The sequence below is a fragment of the Pseudopodoces humilis genome, chromosome 6 (genome assembly GCF_049639895.1).
Source record: "Pseudopodoces humilis isolate 2021_Gansu_Grassland_sample_001 chromosome 6, ASM4963989v1, whole genome shotgun sequence".
NCBI classification, from domain to species: Eukaryota; Metazoa; Chordata; class Aves; order Passeriformes; family Paridae; genus Pseudopodoces; species Pseudopodoces humilis.
Genome location: NC_142205.1, coordinates 106,683 through 128,294, shown reverse-complemented (window position 1 = coordinate 128,294; position 21,612 = coordinate 106,683). Strand labels below are relative to the sequence as shown.

Below are 21,612 nucleotides of genomic sequence, written 5' to 3'. Positions count from 1 at the left end.
CTGGATGGGATTTTGGGCAGGAATTGTTCCCTGGCAGGGTGGGCAGGCCCTGGCACAGGTGCCCAGAGCAGCTGGGGCTGCCCCTGGATCCCTGGCAGTGCCCAAGGCCAGGCTGGACACTGGGGCTGGAGCTCCTGGGACAGGGGGAGCTGTCCCTGCCAGGGCTGGGGTGGAATGAGCTGCTCCCTCATCTCCCTTCCAACCCAAACCATTCCATGAATCTCTGATAAAAATCCCCTCCCCCTCTCCAGCCCTTGGGAAAAGTCAGGCATGAACAATTTTCAGGGTTGCTGACACTACACCCCTCTGTAAAAAGGACTAAAGTGGCAGCACACCCTGCCAAGGGTTAACTGCCTGTGAGAGAAATCCTCGTTTAAAAGGATTTAAGAAGGTGCTAACAAAAATGTTACTTAACTGAAAAGGGAACGACTTCTAAAAGGAGAAAAATGTCATCGGTTGATGCCAAAAATAAGGTGGCAGGAGCAGATAAAACACAAGCAGCTGCTTCATGTTTTAAAGGACCATTTAACTGTTCTGTTTTAAATCTTTCCATCCCACAGTAGATGTCAGTTTGCCTGTTCTAAAAAATCAGCATGTAATTGCATGTCTCCAAAAGTAATTACATTCAACAGCAAATTTCATCAGATTAACAAATTGATTTACGTTTCATTGTTGGTTTCAAGAAAACCTCTCACATGGCGAGAGAGATGCAGGGAGGGGCTCCAAAGCACCTGCAGTTATGGCTAAAGAAAGGCAAGGGACATCATTAGCAAACAACTTTGGCATTAGGATGCTTTCAGAAGCAACAGAAAAAAAGAGTATTTTTGGAATAAATGGTCCCAGAGAGTTGAGGATGATTTTATCTCTACATTTACATCTCTTCCTTGTTAAATATGCATGAGGCACATGAGGACCTGGCAGGGAAGCTGTCCAGATCAGCAACCTCACTGCGATTTCAAGCCTACATAATTATTTTATCAAAGCAATCCCAGCCTATCTGAATGTGTTTTATTCTCTTTGGCCAAAAACAAAGACACTTTTTCTTTTCCCTCACTGAGAGCTCTCATTTGATGAGCCTGTCACTTTTGATTTGAGAATGACACTAATTCAGAGAAAGACTGGGAATCTCCATGGCCATGCCCAGTCCTCAGGGTTATTTGTGTTCTGTATCAAATACCTAATGATTCTTCCAGAGAGGAATCAAGGCATTAGAGACAGTTCAGGCCCTGCCTGTTAACTGTGGATGGCTTCTTCACTCATTCTTTTTCCAGGTATTATCAAAGCCTTTTAGTCAGGCTGTAAACCTCAAAGTGGGAAATGCAGAGAGCATCACTGCTGGCAATGACCATGCCACCTGAAAGAGGCCAAAAGCCTAAAAATAAAAGTAATTGTGAGATCTCCTGTTCCTCCAGCTCTGTTTTGGGCCCCTCCTTGCCTGACAGGAGCTAAGGGTACTCCAGATATTTCCTTGGCCGTAGCAAAGTGTCATCCATCATTTAGCCCTGGAAAAATACAAATGCTTCCTGAATGACACTAAACATGAATGGAAAGTAAAATTAAAGTTTAATTGAAAGTGGTATTAAGGTTCTTGCTAATGCAGACCACCTGTTTTAGGGGAAATGTTGCCAATAAAATTAGCAGGGTGATGGGGAAGAGCATTAGAAGAAGAATTTCAAATCAAAGCTGCTTTAATGAAGGAGCTTTACTTTGAACAATGAGAATTTCAGAAGCTTTCAGTATTTACATACTGGAGGACACAACAGCAATGAAACACTGAAGTAAACAATGATAAAGATCAGAGAGAGAGCTTTGAGATTGTGGAGTCTTCTTAACAATTTAATTCCTGGCAGTTTGCAAAATATTGGCTAATATTTCCAACTTGAATAGCTACATTTAGCATAAGAATAAACAAGAGGCATTCCTCAGCAGAATCTCAATCTAATGTTCGATTCACCTCACACAGCTGACACCTGGTGGCTCCACCTGAACTCTGCCTACACACTAAGAAAGGAAATACCTCCAGGGTAAGGAAAGGACCCATTTCCAACATCACTGCCAGCTCCCCTAAGAGTACTGGAGGGAATTTGCTCTCCTACATCCCTACAGACATTTTCAGCATATCACTGTAACAAGTGGGAACTGTTCCCAGGTCAAAGGAAGCAATTAGTAACTATAAAACAATCCCTTGGGAAACCTTTGGGTTGCAGAGAGAGGCTTTTGATGCCTGTGAAACAACAGAGCTTCTGCTGTTCCCTTAAAACAACTCATGATAGGAGAAAAGGCCTTAAAAAAAATTAGTAGTCACAGGTCTACTACAACAGGCCCTTGAATCCTAGAAAGTGCCAGTTCCAAAAGGTTTAATGGGAGCACAATTGTACTCCCACGTTTATCAGAATCTCACTTCATGCAGCAGTGCAGCTCTTCACTGGAGCACTAAAATGAGCCTTTTCCTTCCAAAGTTGGATGCAGTCATCCTGGCAATAAGAATTTAAGAAAAGCAACAGAAGGCAGAGAGTGAGGGCTCCGAAGGAAGGGGCTCATTAAAGAGCACATTAATTAATGGCTGACATCTCATTCCTGGCACCTGCAGTGGATCTCTACAGAGCAGCTGGAGCTGTGACACCTGGATTTCTCCTATGGAGCCAGGCTGAGAGAGCTGGGGCTGTTCAGTCTGGAAAGAGAAGGCTCTGGGATGACCTTACAGCCCCTCCCAGAGCCTAAAGAGGCTCCAGGAGAGCTGGAGAGGAACTTGGGACAAGGGCCTGAAGTGCCAGGACAAAGGGGAAATGGCTTCCCACTGCCAGAGGGCAGGGTTAGATGAGATTTGGAAAGAAATTTTTCCCTGAGAGGCCCTGGCACAGGTTTCCCTGAGAGCTGTGGCTGCCCCATCCCCTGGAAGTGTTCCAGGCCACGCTGGATGGGGCTTGGAGCACCCTGGACTAGTGGAAGGTGTCTCTGCCCACAACAGGTGTTTGAATGAGATGGTCTTCAAGGTCCCTTCCAATCCAAACCCATCTGTGATTCCAGAATTCTGTGTGCCAGTCCAAACACAGTCACCTGTGACAGTCACCTGGACCATCACGAAAAGAAAGCACCAGAGACCAAATTCTGGTTTAATTACAGCATGTTTGAGCCTGTCCTCAATTTCCAGGTCTCCCATTAGTAACAGTTTCTGCACCTGACCTCCTGACACTTCTGTGCCAGCTGGGATCCACTGAAGGGCCTTGGGTTGTTTTCCACCTCTCAGTTCACAACTCACCCCTTCAGCAGAGGAACCAGAGAGCAGTGCAGCATTTTGAGTGGGTTCACCTGTACCTTCATCTCAGGGTAAACAGCATGTTTGGAGACAGAATAATTGTGACAACATATGATGTGACTGAGTTAAGCAGTCCCCAGATTGTCTTTAAGGTCCCTCCAATCCTGTTGGGTCCTTGAACTATCTGTGTAAAAAGGGATAAAGATATAAAGGAGACTATATAGATAGACCGTCCTGAAATAAGTCAAGTAGAGGAAACCAGAAGAAAGTTTGAGAAACTAAAATTGAAGGCAGCAGAGGCAATTTTAGCTATTTTTCCATTACAGCCTTTATGAAATCTGAGTGGAAGGCAACAATTTCAGTGAGCTGAGGAATATTTCCCACTGGTTCTCAAATACTCTTCAAAAAGTGGGAGCTATGCAGTGCCTCTGCAGCCTCCACCTCCCTGCACAGGCAGCAATGCACTTTTTGAACAGTGGCACTTTTTGAAGCCCAACACAACGATGAATTGCCAAGAAAATTATTTACAGTGAATACCTAAAGCGATTCTGCAAATGGTACATTTTGCATTCAAGGGCTGCAAAATTCCTTCTCCTCTTTTTGTTTCTTGAAGCATTTGGTTCATAATTAACATTTAAGCGTGTTCAAATCAAAATCCTTCAACCAACATGAAGGAGAGAGAGGAGGCAATTGCCAGTTAATGATACAATTACAAACTGGGTTTGCCTTAATCAGCTCCTAAATGCCTTACACATTCTCAGAAGGAAGAGATCAATGCAAGATGCTTGGAATCTGAGAGGAAAGAATTGAGTTTCAAATGGGACAGAATGTTAGTGAATAAAAACTATAGTTTGGGTATGAAACAAGACTAAACCACCAATTTCTACTTAGTGAGTGGTAGCAAACACCATCAGCAGTAAATTGTGATGAAGCAGAAATCTTAAAGCCAGGAAAGAGAATTTTCCATATTAGCAGATGGAGTTTTCACCCTCCTGTGCACTCTGGAGAGGGATTCACTCACCAGACTCAGCCCCAGGTAAATACACAGAAGTTTAAACAGTGTTAAAACCTGCTGACATTTACACAGGTATCTAAGAGAGTTTCAAATTTTCACCACTAACTACTTATCAGCTCCAGAACTGCAGTTTCATCTCAGAGTGAGCTGACTGCATGATTTGAAACCCATGAAGAGAACTCCTCTGGAAGTTTCAGCACTGAATTCCTCTGCTTCTCACTGTGCTATTGTACAGCTGATTATTTATAGTCAATGTCTCTCTTCTACTCTGAGCTAAATTTGTAAATAATAAGAAAGCAAACTCACAATGAAGATTAAGGAAATAGGAAGAATAGTGGGGAAAAGATTACTATTACATTTACATAGGTGAAAAAACCCTCAACCCTTCAACACCCACTAATGTCCTTTCCTAAAGGGTGCACTCCCACTTTGGAGGAAGATAAGGAATATCTAGAGGAAAGCTGAAGAGAGGAAGGTAAAACTGTTGGGGGTTGCTAAATGCTTCAAAATTCCGTGTGTCCAATGTTCACAGCAAAGATGAGCTCACAAAGCAGAGAGAATGGAAATATCCAGACACTGATTATTATATATTGACAGGACCTTACCTGGATTTCCAGGAAAGCTTGGCACAGTAAGACTTTAAGTGAACTCCTTCATGCTTGGAACTGCTCAGAAAGGAGGAACTGGGAAGAAGATTGCTGTATTTTGAAGGCTTTCTGCATTTTGCTGCCTTAGTTCTTTCACTGAATAATCATTTTAAGTCATTAACCAGGTAGGGAAAGTCATCCTAAACCAATATACTTTAAAAAAGAAATGAACTGAATCAGTCTGGAAAAGAGGTGGAGCAAGACAGGGAAAGAAGAGCCAGAACTGAGCATTGGCAGGGACACAGCCATCTCTTACACAAAGGAGCATTTATACTTCCCAAGTGCAGATTTGAACAGGCAAGGAGAGAGAATGAGTAAGAGACAGATTGCAATCAAGTACTTCAAGATACAGTTTGTAATACTTAGCAAACAAAAAAAAAGGTGGATTGTAGGATTGCTTTGCATTAAAAACTACATTTATAAAGTTTTCTGTTGCAAGATTTTGTATAGATATAAACACTCATCTTTTAATACATCTGTTGTATTGAAATTGAAAATAAGCCAGGACAAGTGAGTATATGCACAATGACAGTTTACTAAGAGATTCCAACAAAGAATAAACTCCTAAAAATATGATTTGGACACGCTGCACTGCCCAGGATCAGCCCAACACACGCATGAGCTGCCAGGTGATGCAAACACATGAGGACAGAATAATTTCCAGCAGCTTGGCAGGAGCAGAGTTTTCCTGACTTGGACATACTCTATTAAAATCAGTGCAATTTCCAAAGGTAAATTGAAACATGTTCTGTAGCCGTGTGACAGTTTAATAGTGCAGGTGCAATGAGGAATACCGCAGGAGACAAGCCAGGAGATAAGAGAACAGTTTACATCCTGCCCATACTGTACACGGAGTTTTAATTAATGAGCCAGTTAGCCCTGAAGGATGGATCCCAACGGCACAGGAACTTTTCCACTGTGAAATCAGGGATGAGCCCCTTGGAAAAACAAATGAGAGAAAGAAAGCCCTGAATAAAAACTATTCCTGAGAACAATGTAGCACAGGACAAGTCAAGGACTGATGGCCAGGAAGTTCTAAAATCCCAGAATCAGAATGTTGTGGGGTGACTTTATGATACTGGTATCCCCAATCGACTGGTTTATGTTATATATTAAGTTCTGCACCTTTAAGACTGGCTTTGAGAGCAAGAGAGGGGGAAGAAGAAGCGCGCAGTTTGTGTTAAGGAAAAACATCACTCCCACACATCCCGCTCCTGGACTGTGGTGTCTGCAGCACGGACAGACAGCGGGACAGAGCTTCTCTCTGGATTTTAGTTAGTTCTAGCTAGCTGAGGCAGAGGAGTTCCCTGGACCTTTGGGTTTTTTTCCCTCCTTTTTTCCTCTTGGATCTGTGCAAGCCTGCTCTGGACTGAACACCCAGCCAAACCCCGGGAGCTCACGCCTGTGGCCCACCGGGGCCTGGGCCTCGGCACTTTCCAGCGCCGGAGGGACTGATAAGAACCTGAGCGAGCCGAGCTACACCACATGAAAAGGACTTTTCTTCCTAGATTTGCCATCCCATTGAACAGCAAGAGGTTTTATTATTTAATATTATTCAATTTCTGTTAAATAAACAGCTTTTTCCACTTCTCTCCAAGAACTATTTTTTTTTTTTTTCCCTTTTCCGGATCAGTTGGTGGGGAGGGAGCATTTCCCTGAAGAAATCCCCATTTGGAGTTTTCCTCCCTAATTTGCCCTAAACTAGGACAAATACAGTTTTGGCGCCTGAACAGGGGCAAGAGAAAGTAGAAAAACCTGTACTGAGTGTTGGTTGTATTTATTCTGTATTGGGATAAAGCAGTCAGTAGCCATGTTGTTTGGATACACAATATCTCTTGGGGTGAAGGCCTTCATGTGGACTTGGTTCCTAAAAGTTTTTGAGGTTTTAATACCTGTCTTTACCCTCTTTCACAGTAGAGGGGCACGGATTAGAATGGTTATTGTGCTGGGCTCGGTGATAATGATTTATAGGAAGTTCATAGAACGACTGAAGTTTCTGACAGGTATGTTTGGTTTATGGTTTCTTCGCCCGACCCTGCCTCCCAGTCCCAGTAGCACATTTTGGGAGTTTATTAGTAATTGTACCCAGTTTGTTAGAGGAAGAGCAGGGGATGAGGCTTTTCAGCCTTTTCTTTCCTTCTTCTCCTTTGAATCTGCTATGTCCCTCTTTGAGAATATCCAGTTTCCCCTGAGTATTCAGCACTCAGGTTGTTCCACCAACCAAGCAGGCCCAGCCCAATCCGAGCCCCTGCATATAGTAGATATGGTACTGGTATCCCCAATCGACTGGTTTATGTTATATATTAAGTTCTGCACCTTTAAGACTGGCTTTGAGAGCAAGAGAGGGGGAAGAAGAAGCGCGCAGTTTGTGTTAAGGAAAAACATCACTCCCACACATCCCGCTCCTGGACTGTGGTGTCTGCAGCACGGGGTATGAGGTAGGTTGGAAGGGATCTTAAAGCTCATCTCAATCCATCCCCCTGACATGGACTGGACAAAAACACCTTCCACTATCCCAGGCTGCTCCAAGCCCCATCCAACCTGGCCTCAAACACTTCCAGGGACGGAGCACCCACAGCTTCTCTGGGCATTTGTCAAAAAAATCTTTGTCCCAAAAATCTGTACCATGATTTAGCTTCTATTTTATCATATTGAACACAAACTACAGAGAGCCACGACTTCACAGAAATGAAAAAACCTGGGGTATGGAAAGGACAGGTAGGAACACAGATTGCAGCTGAGGGAAGCTCAATCCATCACGGCAGATTGCACAAGACCTGAAAGGACACGGTGAATCCTGGCTTTCAGCTGTGCACTGAAGAGGAAGCTAACAGAAATTCTATGGACCACAGATTGCTGGTTGCTGCCAGAGTTCTTCACAAAAACTCTGTCTCAATGAGTAAGAGCTGATGCTATTTTAGACTGTTTTTTGACAAGTAATAAAGACATTAAGAAGAGCTGGTGATATGACATTAACTTGAATTGAGTCCATACAAGCACATTCACATTAAATTAAGGATAAAGAGAGGTCAAGTGTTGTAAGAGAATCAAAGTTCGCTCTTTAACAATATGAAATGAAATCAAACAGTAAAATCAAGTGGACTAAGGAGATCAGGAATGGGAAAGCTGCCATCTAAATATTTCTCTCAGGTCAAAGATGCAAAACTATTTGAAAGCTGCATTTGCAGAGCTAACCTCGAAAGGGACATGAGGATCAATCAAAGAGACTTTGTATTAAGGAGAGGAAAGGATTCATTAGCCATGTCTTTAAAGCCAGCAAGAAGTAGAGAGATAAAATAAGAACTGACAGAAGTCAAGCTGTGCCATTGCTCAGCAAATGAAAACAAAGCAGCAAGTGATGTTTCAGCCATACCAGTAAAGGAAACTAGGAGGGGAAGGAAAGAGGGGATGCTGTAAGAAGAGATAAGAGAAAAAGCTGTATCCCTAACACACAGTTCTGCAGCAAGAAATAACAAATAAATAAATCAGGGTAAGGTACAGTCCAGCACTGATTATGGAAAATCAGGTATCAAAAAATACCCATAAGGTTAAAAGAAAATTATTAAATTTTTCCTGACTCCTGTGATTATGAATTTGATGAAAGAGAAGCTCAAATATTTAAATAAAGCATTGCACAAATGTTCACCTACATAGATGCTATTTCCCCTCCAACAAGTAGTACTTACCTGAAAATGAGGAGGTTTGGGACTTGCTTCTTGAGTATCCAATGACAAAGATTTTATATTGCAGCTCATCAATGCCTCCATATTTAAAAATTAGGACTTGAAAATAAACTAAGACTTTACGAGTTTATGAAGTAAGAATTTTCCAGCTGCAAACTGATTACTCAAACTGTAAGATTTTAAAAAGAGCCCAAAGCCAACCTGCCAAATCTTCAGTCTGCAATCAACAGGACAAAGTTTCCCAAGTAATTAAAACCCACTTTAGGAGGTGACAAAGACATTTCACAAGTATTCCTAATACTTTTTTAAAAATTCAGGAAAAAATCACTGTAACTTAAGGTCTTTTCTTCCAGGTGGATCTCATTTTCTTGCTCAATATTACCCTGTGCATTATTTTTGTTAACAGAGTGAGTTTGCCTGACCGATACATTTGAAATACCAAGTACATTAATAGGAAGTGTCAGCTTTCACAAAACAATCAGATGAACGAGAGTGAAGATGGAAGAATCTGGGTTCCCATATTTGACCAAGTTTATTAAATAAGGCAGAATTCAAATATGCCAAGCTTTGTTTGAGATCTGTGGCTACTCAAGGTTGGACAGGGCTTGGAGCAAGCTAAGCTAGTGAAAGCTGTCCCTGCCCATGGCAGCAGAGGGAATGAGATCCTCTTTAAAGCCCCTTCCAACCCAAACTATTCCATGATCTCTGTTCCAGACCTCGAAGGGTTTTGTCCTTCAAACACCCAGATCACTCTGAGCACACAGCGGTTGACCAGCCCACTGCAAGAAGGTGGCCAGGCTGCTCTGAATTGTGAGCTGCCTCAGCAGCTGCAGAATCTGTGATTGCAGTCACAGAGTGATTCTGACTGATTTTATGACCACCAAGCTTCGTCCACTGCTTCTCCTGCACCAGCTTCCTCACACAGCCAGCCTGGCACCAGGCTTCTCCTGTCAACCAACGACACTGAGCAGAGGGAAAGGATGAGCTTCTTGTCCTGCACGTGCCACCAGCCTGAGGCAGCAGCAGGAGAAACTCAAGGGGTGGCCCTTGAGCTGTGCCTTTTGAGAACCAGGCACTAAAGAGACACTGAAGCATTTCCTCTGCCTGCTCTTTCCAGGCTTTGTTTTTAGCTTTATCAGTCTTTTCCTACAACATCAATACCTGCACATTTGAAGTCAGGCACCACATCAAATACAGCCCTGTTAATAAATGAGTGTCTCTCTTTATTTCACAGCACACATCTTCAGATCCACTGGGCTGAGGCAACATCAGAAGATGCCTCACGCCCTCTTCCCCTTATCCAGGAACATCCAACTCTGTCTGCTCTGGGATTACACCAGGCTGGTTCAGCTTGGTGAACTCCAAGCACAGCAAACTGCCACAGCTCTTGAGAGAAATAAAAAAAGCACCTTTAAACAATTTGACATATATTAGCAGCTCTTACCTGTATTTTTATGGGCCAGGTAAAATTGCTGACATAAACAAAGAATGTGATGTTCGGGTTGTTGCGGAAATCAAATTTCTCATTGGAGAAACTGTCCTTGTATTCTTTTATATTGGTTCTGGAAACAACTGGAATTTCCTCCCCAGCCTGTGTGCCAGCTGTTGTAAGGAGTAGCAAGAAAAGATATTTCAATGTGTATTTAAGAAAATAAACAAAAGGGCGAAACATCCTAAATGTTAATTTTAAAAATTAACCCCAACAATGTTAAGCTGCACTGCATTATCAACATCACTGCATGCCAAGATGTTGCATTGTTAAAAATCAAATTTGCACTTTTAATTTTTACAAAATATGCTATTAAAGTTAAAAACATATTTTTTTTAAACATTTTACTTTCCCCCTCAGGCTGACAATTTAAGAACACTATGCAGAAATTACATAGTTTTCCCAATTAAATTTGCCTTTTTCAGAAACCAATCAATGAAAGAAGCTCCTGAATTACTTAGACCATCCTCAATTTACCTGCAAAACTTGTGGACCAAGTAATGTTGAGGTTGAAGTTTTTAGATGCATTGATGAACATGTCCAGGTCTCTGTTTTGCTAAAGGAAGAAATGAAGAAGAAACCCCGTTTTCAGGAAAAGGAATTTTACTGTACTGTTTCCTAGGAAATCATTGCTACAAAAAAAAATTATCTTGAAATTTGTTACTTACATGAAGAAAATACATCAAGCTAAAAAATATATACTATATTTTCTGTAAGAAGTATTCTCCTCCTCAAGGAAAATGTAACAAAGGATAAAGAAGTCATGTGTACAGAATATCACAGGAAGAACTGAGTCACAAGATATGGGGTGAAAACAAGCAAAACCTCTCTGCTCTGGAGGCAGGCTGAGAGAGATGGGATTGTTCAGCCTGCAGAAGAGCCTAAAGGGGCTCCAGGAGAGCTGGAGAGGGACTGGGGACAGGAGCCAGGGAATGGCTCCCAGTGCCAGAGGGCAGGGCTGGATGGGATTTTGGGCAGGAATTGTTCCTGGCAGGGTGGGCAGGCCCTGGCACAGGTGCCCAGAGCAGCTGGGGCTGCCCCTGGATCCCTGGCAGTGCCCAAGGCCAGGCTGGACACTGGGGCTGGAGCTCCTGGGACAGTGGGAGCTGTCCCTGCCAGGGCTGGGGATTTGGAGCAGAATGTGCTTTAAGGTCCCTTCCAAGCCAAACTCTTCTGTGATTTTAAAAAAACTGGAACAGCTCAGAGGTTGTTCCAATAACTGGAAGAATCAACTGTGGTTTTTATGAAATTTTCCTGTGATGATTCAGGACTGCACAGCCAAACCGAGGTCAAAAAGCTCTGGTTGCTCCATGGAGCTCCTTCCACATCACAAGACTACAGCTAAAGACCCAGAGAACTGTAACAATTCATTGCCTCCAGGGCCAAGAGAAGACAAAGGACAAAGTTAAAAGGGAAAATAGAAAATGTACCTCTTCAGGTGTTGCTACAAAGTTGATTGCTGTGTAATAGCGATCGTCCTCCTGGGAAAGGCTGAAGGTGAACTGATAGTCGATGAGAAGAGTATCTGTAAGGAATGCAGGGAGACAGTTATCCCTTCTCCTGGAATAAAACAACTTCTGTAAAGGAAGGCACGATGTCACAGAAGGGTTTCTTGGACAACCAGGACATGAAATTGTCATGACACTGCTACAAATTACTCCAACCTACATATGATCCCACATAAGGAACAAAAAACTCGGGCAGCTGAGCCCAGAGGGGGAAGAGAGGTGGCTTATACTTGCCAGGCAACAGCCTCCAGCCTTGATCTAAATCAATATTCCTACCTATACACTGTAAAAAAACATGCCAAAAGATTTATTTTTCCAGCCTACAATACCTCTGTGATCTAAGGAAATAGAGGAAAGATTCAATAGCTGTGTAATTTCCACTTGGAAGGGGGCAGTGCCCCCCCCCCATCCCAGGTTTCTGTACATCAACAGATTTTCCTGGGAGTGGTTCTGCAGAGCAGCTGGTTGGTGATGAACCCAGCTGCCATCCTGCTCCAGGACACATCCCACCCAAGCATGCCAGGAGCAGCCTTTGGTCTGTCTGTCTGTCCTTCCCTGCTGCCCAGGCTGTAATGCACAGCCGCCTGCGAGGACGTACTGACCCATCTCAGTACCTTCCCGTAAAGATCACTATTATGACTTGTGCACGTTCCCAAAGCCATGCAGAGATATTCCAAGCAATAATAAACAGGAATTGATACACCAGGTGCTGACCCCTCGCTGGACTGACTCAAGTCAGACAAGCTGCTGATGTTGATCCATGTCTTCTTGACAAAGAAACAGTCAAGGAACAAAACCAAGCAACACTGAATCTGGGCAGCACAAGGCTCTTCCTGTAAGAGCTGCAAAGTTTTCTCTCTTCCCACTTTTCTCCCATTTAACCATCCCTGCCATTTCAGCAAAGAATTTGGTCTTTCTTACACAGAAATGCCATGAGGAGCCCACAGTGCCCTTGTTTAGCCACACAAGTAGAATTCAAATAAGCCAAAACCAGCCAGTTGATCATTTCTGTACTGGACACTATTGGAGACTTTATGTAATTTAAGATTCCATCTCTCCACGCCTGCCAGGCTGCTGATTGCTAATATTTGCAAATAGAAACTGGAAAGTTTCCATTAGGTAATCTGAATCTTGGCAAAGGATCTTTTGGAACTGCATGAAAATCCAACTGCTCATTTCAGAGGAAACGTGGCAATTTTGAAATCCATTCTAACATGGAGCAGAATTTAAAATAAACAGTATTTTGCATCTATAAAAATTCTAAGGACATTCTTTGTTTTTTACCTGTTAGGAATATAGTTTAGAGTGCTCTCCAAAAGACCAGATTTCATCTCAGTCACATGAAAAACATGCAAAACATTGTTAAAAAGATCCAGTCATCACATGGACCTTATAAAGAAAAGTATTTTCATTCTCTTTAAACAATGTATTTGAGAAAAGTGAAGGTTTTTAGAGCTATCTTTTAATCCTTTCCTTAATCCCCCATATTTTTAACACATGCTGAGGCAATTAAAACAAATTTTAAATAAGGTATTTTAAACTTCAAGCACATTTTTTATCTCCGAACAAAATCCCAAGGGTACTCACAGTAGCACGTTCCTTTAAGTGGATTTCCCTGATATCTGTTTTCAACTTCACATCTAAAAAGAATATACAATTTTTAATAAACTGATATTTTTTCTAGCTCTATTTAGTCCCAGCCACTAAATACCAGAAAACACAACCTGTGCTGATAACAGTACACAATTAAAGATGAATGTCTGAGCTAGACTGGGCTGATGAAGAAATTCCACGTTCCCTACAAGGCCAACTCATATGCAGTAAAAATGCAATATAAAATTCAGGATATTAGCATTTGCATCCACTTGGAAGGTATTTATTAGCTCTTCACAATGCATGGAACTGGATTAGCTTAGTCATTTATGGCTATTTCAGGTTCTAGCCTGTAAATGTTTACTCATGTGAGCAATGCTTTAAAAATAAACCTGGCAATGAAATTATTTGTAATTAAATTATTTCCACTAACATCACACTAAAAGCATTTCTGTTATATTACAGAGAAACCTCCAGCAAATTTGTTGCTCTAAAACTGCTCCATTAAACTGCTCGAATGTCAAAGGCTCATTTAGGATATATTTACATTCCCACTGAACAACATCAGAGAGCACGGACAATGAAATCTACCAATTAAAAAGAAACTATTGAGGGATAAAGCAAAGCAGAGAGAGTCCAGAGGAGGCCCCGGAGCTGCTCCAGGGCTGGAGCCCCTCTGCTCTGGAGCCAGGCTGGGAGAGCTGGGAATGTTCCCCTGGAGAAGGGCAAAATGCAGGGAATGCTGAGAGTCCCTGCAGGGGCTCCAGGAGAGCTGGAGAGGGACTGGGGCCAAGGGCTGCAGGGACAGGAGCCAGGGAATGGCTTCCACTGGGAAAGGGGAGATTGGGCTGGGATCTTGGGCAGGAATTGTTCCTGGCAGGGTGGGCAGTGCCTGGCACAGGTGCCCAGAGCAGCTGGGGCTGCCCCTGGATCCCTGGCAGTGCCCAAGGCCAGGCTGGACACTGGGGCTGGAGCTCCTGGGACAGGGGGAGCTGTCCCTGCCATGGCTGGGGTGGGGCTGGATGAGCCCTGAAGTCCTTTCCAACACAAACCATTCTGTGATTCTATGTATAGTTTAGGGGGTGGGGGTTTATTCACCCATCCCTTCTGCATGACATTCCCAGTTGAACTGTTTTTAAAATTGGAATTCTTCAGGAAATCATTCTGTTCAAGATGTTCCCCAGGGGAAGCATGGCTGGCTGCACCCTCAGTGCACTGACTCAGTGCAGTCAGTCAACTGTCAGGAGCAGAGATATCATAAACACAACCATTTAAAAACAGGGAGGGAGGGGTGTCCAAGGTGGTATGTGCACAGTTTTTTGATTTCAAAGAAGAAAGGGACATGAACTCACAGCTGACACTCATCTCCTTTGATTCCCTTGGTCGTGCAGAAACATTTCCCCGTGTTTGTGTTGCAGACGGACGCGTGGCCATTGCACTTGCAAGCTGTTGAGCAGAGGGGGAGAAGATGCAATGTTGAACGAAGAAAGGAAAAAATTTGATAGCAATTAAGTCCTTTAGTTGTCAAATTGAGATACATCAACAATTAACATGCAGATGAAAACCCATTTGGTGCTCTTTGCTTTCTTTGTGCTACAGAAGGCAGACGAAAATAGAACTGTGCGTCAAAACAGAGCAAGCAGAGGCTATCCAGGACTGGTGTTTTGCATGAAATAATCATCAGACTCTGCTTTTTAGCCTCTTGTCAGACAGCAGGGGTGATATCATAACTAGGAAGGGACAGTATTTGAAATCATTTTGGGCTTGCTAACACATTTCAGCCAAACTCAAAACTCTTGAGAGAAGAGTTCGGAAAATAAAACAAACCCTGTCGGACTTCCAGGGCTTTTTTCAGAAATAAACAAATAGGTCTTGGAAAAAATAATGTTTCATCTGTCCTGCTGAGGAAATAATGTCATTATCAACAGCATCAGCAGAAAACATCTGGTGTTAAGATGATGATGTCCATGTTGGGACTAGTTGGGGTACATTCCCCAAAATATTTTAGGAAAACTTTGCACTGAATGTCATCGAGCTGTGGTTGAAGCAAACCTGCACAGCCCTGAACTACTCCAGGTTTAGGGTATGCCCAAAACAGAACATCTCATACACCTGAGTCTGCTCAAAATCCATCCCAACGTAGTGTGATGGGGACATGCAGGAGATTTTCTTCACAAAAATGCTCCTGATTTAACCTAAATGCTCATATTGACACACTTTGAGACCTTTATTTATAAAGATGTAGAGGAGAAACATCCACAGAAACCCCAAAACCAAACCAATGAAAAAGAACAAAGCCTACACAGCCAGTTGACATGGATTTCTTGCTCACTGTCACTGGAAAAACAGATTTAACAATATCTCCTGGCATGTAGGTGCCTTTTAGAAGTCGTTCTGCCAATGCAGCTGCATCCATCTGGAGTTGTGCATAGCAGAGTGTACAACATAAGGAAAAACTACAGAAAGCAAAAATCCCTTGTTTATGGTCCCTGAGCTTGCTGGGAACAAGATGCCTCCTTGTTAAGAACACATATTCCTCCTGGTTAAGCAGCCATGCCAATAAATGTACCAGCAGATTCTTAGACATAAAGTCCCCATCCTGAATATCTCTGCCAGCCTTGGACCTTACTTTAGGAATGTTTTTGATATCTTTCTGTTGGCACATAATAGAAGCGATACTGGATCAGGGACACTTAACTGTGCTCCTCAGATGTGGATCAGTGGTTTCCTAGCAGCAACACAGAGCAAAGATATAAAGAAGCAAAAAGGCCTGTTGTGGGAACAGGAGACTGAATGAAAATTCAGCAGAATAATTGTATTCTGGGAAGGAAACAATCTTTTCATTAGTGCCACTTAAAGAAAAATCAGTCTTAGTACTATTGAGAATGTCTTGTACTTCTTTCCATATGCTTTGCACAAGGGAAGCAAAGTGAAGTTGGATCAATATTCACTATGAACACACATGAAATTTCTCCTGATTTTTAAGTCTCAAATTGTTTAAAGGCAGATTGCAGCATCTTGAGGAATAACTTTCATTTTTCTTTTCTCTCTGCTCTTTAACATATCAAGAAGACTGAACACTCAAATATCTCTATTTAAAAACAGTAGAATCTATTCATTTACCCACTTTCCTACAAGTCTAACCGGAGATCATTCACTAAAGAAGTGAAATATGCACAGACACTTTCTTGTGGCTTTTCAGATGACTTTAAACTTTGGAAACAAACTATTGATAGAATGTTCTAGACAACCTCGCTGGAGTCTACAAAAGACAGCTTCCCACCAGAGTCGGATGACAGAGCAGAAACCCAGAACTGCTGGAAATGGCTTTCTGACTGTGAATCATGGCTACAGCCTGACAATGAACCACCTTCCACCAGATGAGTCTCCTTCTACCTTCTCCACAAACCACAGCTCACAGACTCAGAGATGCTCATGGGGATTGTTACTCCTCTTTCTATTTGTGATTCCCAATGGCAATGCCATCACCCACCTGCCCAACACTATTCTTCCATGCCAAATGCTTTAGCAGCCCTGCAGGACCCCCCTGAGCCCTGGGAGAGGGAACCAGGCAGGTCCATGGCACCAGCAACTCATGGGCCACCAGCGAAGGCTGCATGGACGTGTTCAGAAGCGCTGCCACAGCTGCAATCTGATTTCAGGCATAATAGTGCCTTCCCTTCACTTGCAAATAACTTCCTTATCTCCCACCAGCATATTTTCATGGGTAACTTTAACCAGAAAATTCAGAAAAATCCTGAATGCAGAGAAAGCACTTTGCAGCTATTTTTACATTTGATGTGCTGCATTTCCTGCCATTTCTGCTTAATACTCCTCTACTTGGACACTTCCTAAAAGCAACTTCTGAGGAGTGATATACCTGCCATTTATTTATTATCTGCCTAGCTCTGCCAACACCAGGGCATATGATGTCATGCAAATAATTTTTGCAGGGACATAACTGCAGTTTGACAAAATATTTTCAACACAAGTAATATAATCTTATGTTGGGACTTTTTACAGGGATATGTAGGACTGAAGGCATTGAAATAAAAGGGGACAGGGTTAGATGGGATACGGGGAAGAAATTCTTCCCTGGCAGGGTGGGCAGGGGCTGGGATGGAATTCCCAGAGCAGCTGGGGCTGTCCCTGGATCCCTGGCAGTGCCCAAGGCCAGGCTGGACATTGGGAGCTCCTGGGACAGTGGGAGCTGTCCCTGCCATGACTGGGGTGGAATGGGTGATCTATTAAAACCCTTCCAGCCCAAACCATTCCATGATCCCCAGACTCAGACTAGGCAGTGAGTGTGCAAACATACAGATATTTGTGTGTCAGCTGGAGTGTACAACAGTCTCCAGCCTGGCTGTGACTGTGGGCTCTAAAAACAGAGCAGCACTAAGTATTGCTTACAAATACACAAAAAGAGTGAAATCAGCACATTATTAATGGGAAAGAATGGAGGGCCATAGCTCAGAGAAGGGAGAAAACAGGAGCTAGCTCTGCTGCCTGTCAGCCAATCCTTATCTGAAGAATTCCCCTCTGGAAAGGTTTTCACCAAGCGAAAATGACAAATAGGCAGCAGTCAGCCTGGCTGCATCAGATAGGCTGATTTGCTCTTGCTTTCCCTTTCCCAATCCACCTCAGTCTTTCTGCCCAGGTTCCTGCTTCCCTCATTCTTTTCCCTTCCCAGTAAATAGTGTTAAATCACAGCAAATTAAAAACTAGGTCCAAAGCACTTGAGAGCAAAGCACTTCTGACATGAGCTACTGGATCTATCAGATAAGGAATGAAGGCTGTTCCACAATCTCTCAACACATTTTCTAATTTCTTTTTCAGGCATCTAGATGATTGCAGCCTGTCATTCATTATCTCAACAACAAACTATTTTGGGACAATCCTTATGCACAAGAGTCCAAAGGAACTTACTCTCCATTTCCACACACATAGAAAAGCAACACCTACCAACAGGCACATTGTGATCCAGTGATTAAACCTGAAAGCTCAGGGTAGAATTCTGTATTTTCCCAGGCAACTCAGCCTCAATTTATTCATTACTTTCAAGTAAACTTTAGAGCATTTCAAAGTATCTTCACCTGAAATGAGTTTATGAGTATCAGTAGAATTTAATCTGCCAGCTAATGTTGTGAAATCAAGTGTCAGGAATGCACCTTCTCCTCTGTTCCCACATTGCTGTGCTGTCTGTGGGAATTCCATATCCCTTTGTGCTAAGAGAGGCAGATGTATCCCTGTGAGTTTTACACCCCCTTCTTCAAATCTGTCCATTGGGAAGTTCTTCATAGCCTCAACCATCACCACGACCCCCCTGCTCGAGGAAACAGGACTCCATGCTCCAGCTACTGACCTCATGTTCATCCGAAAGGTCAGCACTATTTCCAATAAACATACTAATATCCAAGTATTTCCTACTGAATTGTCTCCACACTTGAAAGAAGCAATAAAAAGTCTTCAATGTCCACTCATTAATCACCTCCACCTCATTCTTCCAGGCTGGCCACAAACCACCCACACTCATTTCACAGAAGTACTGACACTACTCTGAGTAATGTTATTTTTATTCTACCTTTTCCATCACTGTATCTAATTGTCTCGTTCCACCTCCTTATACTCCACTAACATAATCCACTGGGACCAGTGCTGGTTTACATCTCTGTTGGTGACAGGGGCAGTGGGATTGAGGTACCCACAGCAAGTTTGCTGATGACAACAAACTGGTAAGGTCAGCATGCTGGAGGGAAGGGGGAACATCCAGATGGACCTAGATGACCTCCAGCAGTACCTGGATGGCATCAAAGGGTACCTGGGCAGACTGGAGACATGGGACAGTGTGAACCTCATGAGGTTCAACAAGGTCAAGTGCAAGATGCTGCACCTGGGCTGTAGCAAGCCAGAGCACAAACACAGGATGGGCAAGGAATGCCTGAAGAGCAGCCCTAGAGAGAAGGACTTGGGTGAGAGCTGGACATGACCCAGCCCAGAAGCCCCCGAGACCTGGGCTGATCCCAGCGTGGGCAGCAGGGGAGGGGGGATTCTGCCCCTCTGCCCTGCTCAGGTGAGGCCCCACCTGCAGAGCTGCCCCAGGCTGGGCTGATCCCAAAGGAAAGGTGGGAATTGTGTCCCGGAGCCCCTCAGGTGAGGCCCCACCTGCAGAGCTGCCCCAGCCCCGGGGCCAAGAGCAGGAGGACGTGGAGCTGCTGGAGAGAGTCCAGAGGAGGCCCCGGAGCTGCTCCAGGGCTGGAGCCCCTCTGCTCTGGAGCCAGGCTGGGAGAGCTGGGAATGTTCCCCTGGAGAAGGGCAAAATGCAGGGAATGCTGAGAGTCCCTGCAGGGGCTCCAGGAGAGCTGGAGAGGGACTGGGGCCAAGGGCTGGAAGGACAGGGCACATGGAACAGCTTCCCACTGCCAGAGGGCAGGGCTGGATGGGATCTTGGGCAGGAATTGTTCCCTGGCAGGGTGGGCAGGGGCTGGCACAGGTTGCCCAGATCATCCCTGGAACTGTCCATGGCCAGGCTGGATGGGGCTTGGAGCAGCCTGGGATAGTGGGAGGTGTCACTGCCCATGGCAAGGAATTCGAATGAGATGAGTTTGAAGATTCCTTCCAACCCAAACAATTCCATGATACTATGATTAAATCTCTCAGGAGCAAGAAGCACTTTCCCTCACATCTGAACCTCTCACAGCTGGATTCTGATTTACAATTGGTCTCCCCATGCCACAACACTGAGAAATTCAAAGCAGTTCAAAACTATGCCACAAGGCTGCAGGTCAAAATTCCAAGTCTTCCATGTATATTTCTCAACATTAAATGCATTTGTCTTTCAAGGAAGACTTTTTCTGAGTTTGCTAACTTGCACAGCTGAAAACATTTCCTTGTGCCAAAGAGTCCCAAAGCACCTTACAAACTGAAATGCAATTTTAACAGGGTTCTCCTAATCCTCAACTGAAATCCAGCCAAGTCCTCAGTGAAACATGGCAAGCCTTTATGAAGCAAACAATTTTAACTATAAACACACAACTCATTAACCAAATTGAATAGAAGGTGAAACAGAACTGAAGCAGAGATTTGTTCAAGACATTTGGATCAACACTGTTTCTTTTAAAAACAGGATCATCAAACACTAAAATACAGACATTTCTCACTGTGGTCATTCCAAGTTTAGAAAGGAGCGTATAAAATCCTTTATGTGCAATGAAAGTAATTTCACTCAACAGTTTGAGTGTCTTTGATTTGAAGAAACAAGAACCAAGCCTCGCCTGCAGGAAAGAAAACATGAATTATCAGGATATCAGTTGTGTTAAGATAGCAGAGGAATGAGCAAAGAGTGGAAAATGTGGATGAGCCCAGGGCAGGAAGCTCTGAGGCAGCACTTACGCTGGCACGTGCCCCCGTTGGTGGGATCCCCGTAGTAGCCAGAGATACAGGTCTCACAGTGCTTGCCCGTGGTCAGGTTCTCACACTTCTCACAAATGCTCTCATTTACACACTTGCTGTGCCCGTTACACTGACAGGCTGCAGAAAACAGGAAAACTGTGAGTGTTGGTGCTCAAATACAGCTCACAGAGACCCTCAGAAAGCTGTGCTGTGCAGAGGAGAAATGAAAGCATTTCATTTCCCAAGAGGTTCTTGTCTCTTGCTAGCAATACACGGACTCAAAGACAAGTGTATACCAAAAAATGAAATCTAAAGAAACACATGGAAAACTGAATTGCAAAACATTATGTGCACACTGGACTGGAAACTGCTGGTGGGTTGGATTTACAAGGAATAGGAAGGGGAGTGTTGGTTTTGTGTCAAAAACATTACTTGAACACCATCCTAAGCATTATTAACACTTAAACTTTAAAGGAAGATCTGTCTTTCTTTCAAACAGCCTTAAAATAAATAAACAAACAAAAGTTAAAATCTCAGTAAAGGCCTGTAGGGAAAGGAAAAATTTCTCTCAAATAATAAATAATAATGTCTTCACGCAGCAAACCTGTGCAGCTCAGCTGCTTCCGAGCTCCTTCCATCTCCAAATGTGTAATTCCTATTTCTATTCCATGCTCTTCTCCTCCCTCCATTAACAGGAAGAAACACGTGACACCACCATAGTCTTAAAAACTCTCTCCCCTTGCACTTAATCGAATTAGATTAATTAATTAAGAATAATTAGATGCTGCTCATTTACCTGGACACTGAATAAAGGACCAGTTGTAGTTGTTCTCCACAGAACACATGCTGACATTGAGGACAGGCTCCAAGCTGTGTTTCCCTGGCGTGGATGAGGTCGGCATCCTGACAGGACCCCGGTAAGAGCCCTCCATGCACTTCCCCTTCCCGGTGTTGCTTGGATCCGTGCACCATCCACAGCCCGGCTGCTCCAAGCACTGAGCACATGTGCAGTAGCCTGAGCAGTTTTCAGCT

At 43.6% G+C, this 21,612-nt stretch overlaps 1 protein-coding gene across 1 annotated transcript in view; it reads right to left on the bottom strand.

Moving 5' to 3' along the window:
* ATRN (attractin) overlaps positions 1 to 21,612 on the bottom strand; it is a 148,726-nt gene that overhangs the window by 54,348 nt on the left and 72,766 nt on the right. Inside the window, exons 18-24 of the mRNA XM_088056270.1 lie at positions 21,377 to 21,610; positions 20,581 to 20,718; positions 14,544 to 14,637; positions 13,186 to 13,238; positions 11,521 to 11,615; positions 10,568 to 10,646; positions 10,046 to 10,203 (exon numbers count right to left, since the gene is read on the bottom strand). Of these exons, the coding sequence (XP_087912396.1) occupies positions 10,046 to 10,203; positions 10,568 to 10,646; positions 11,521 to 11,615; positions 13,186 to 13,238; positions 14,544 to 14,637; positions 20,581 to 20,718; positions 21,377 to 21,610 (851 nt within the window). The remainder of the gene's footprint in view (positions 1 to 10,045; positions 10,204 to 10,567; positions 10,647 to 11,520; positions 11,616 to 13,185; positions 13,239 to 14,543; positions 14,638 to 20,580; positions 20,719 to 21,376; positions 21,611 to 21,612) is intronic.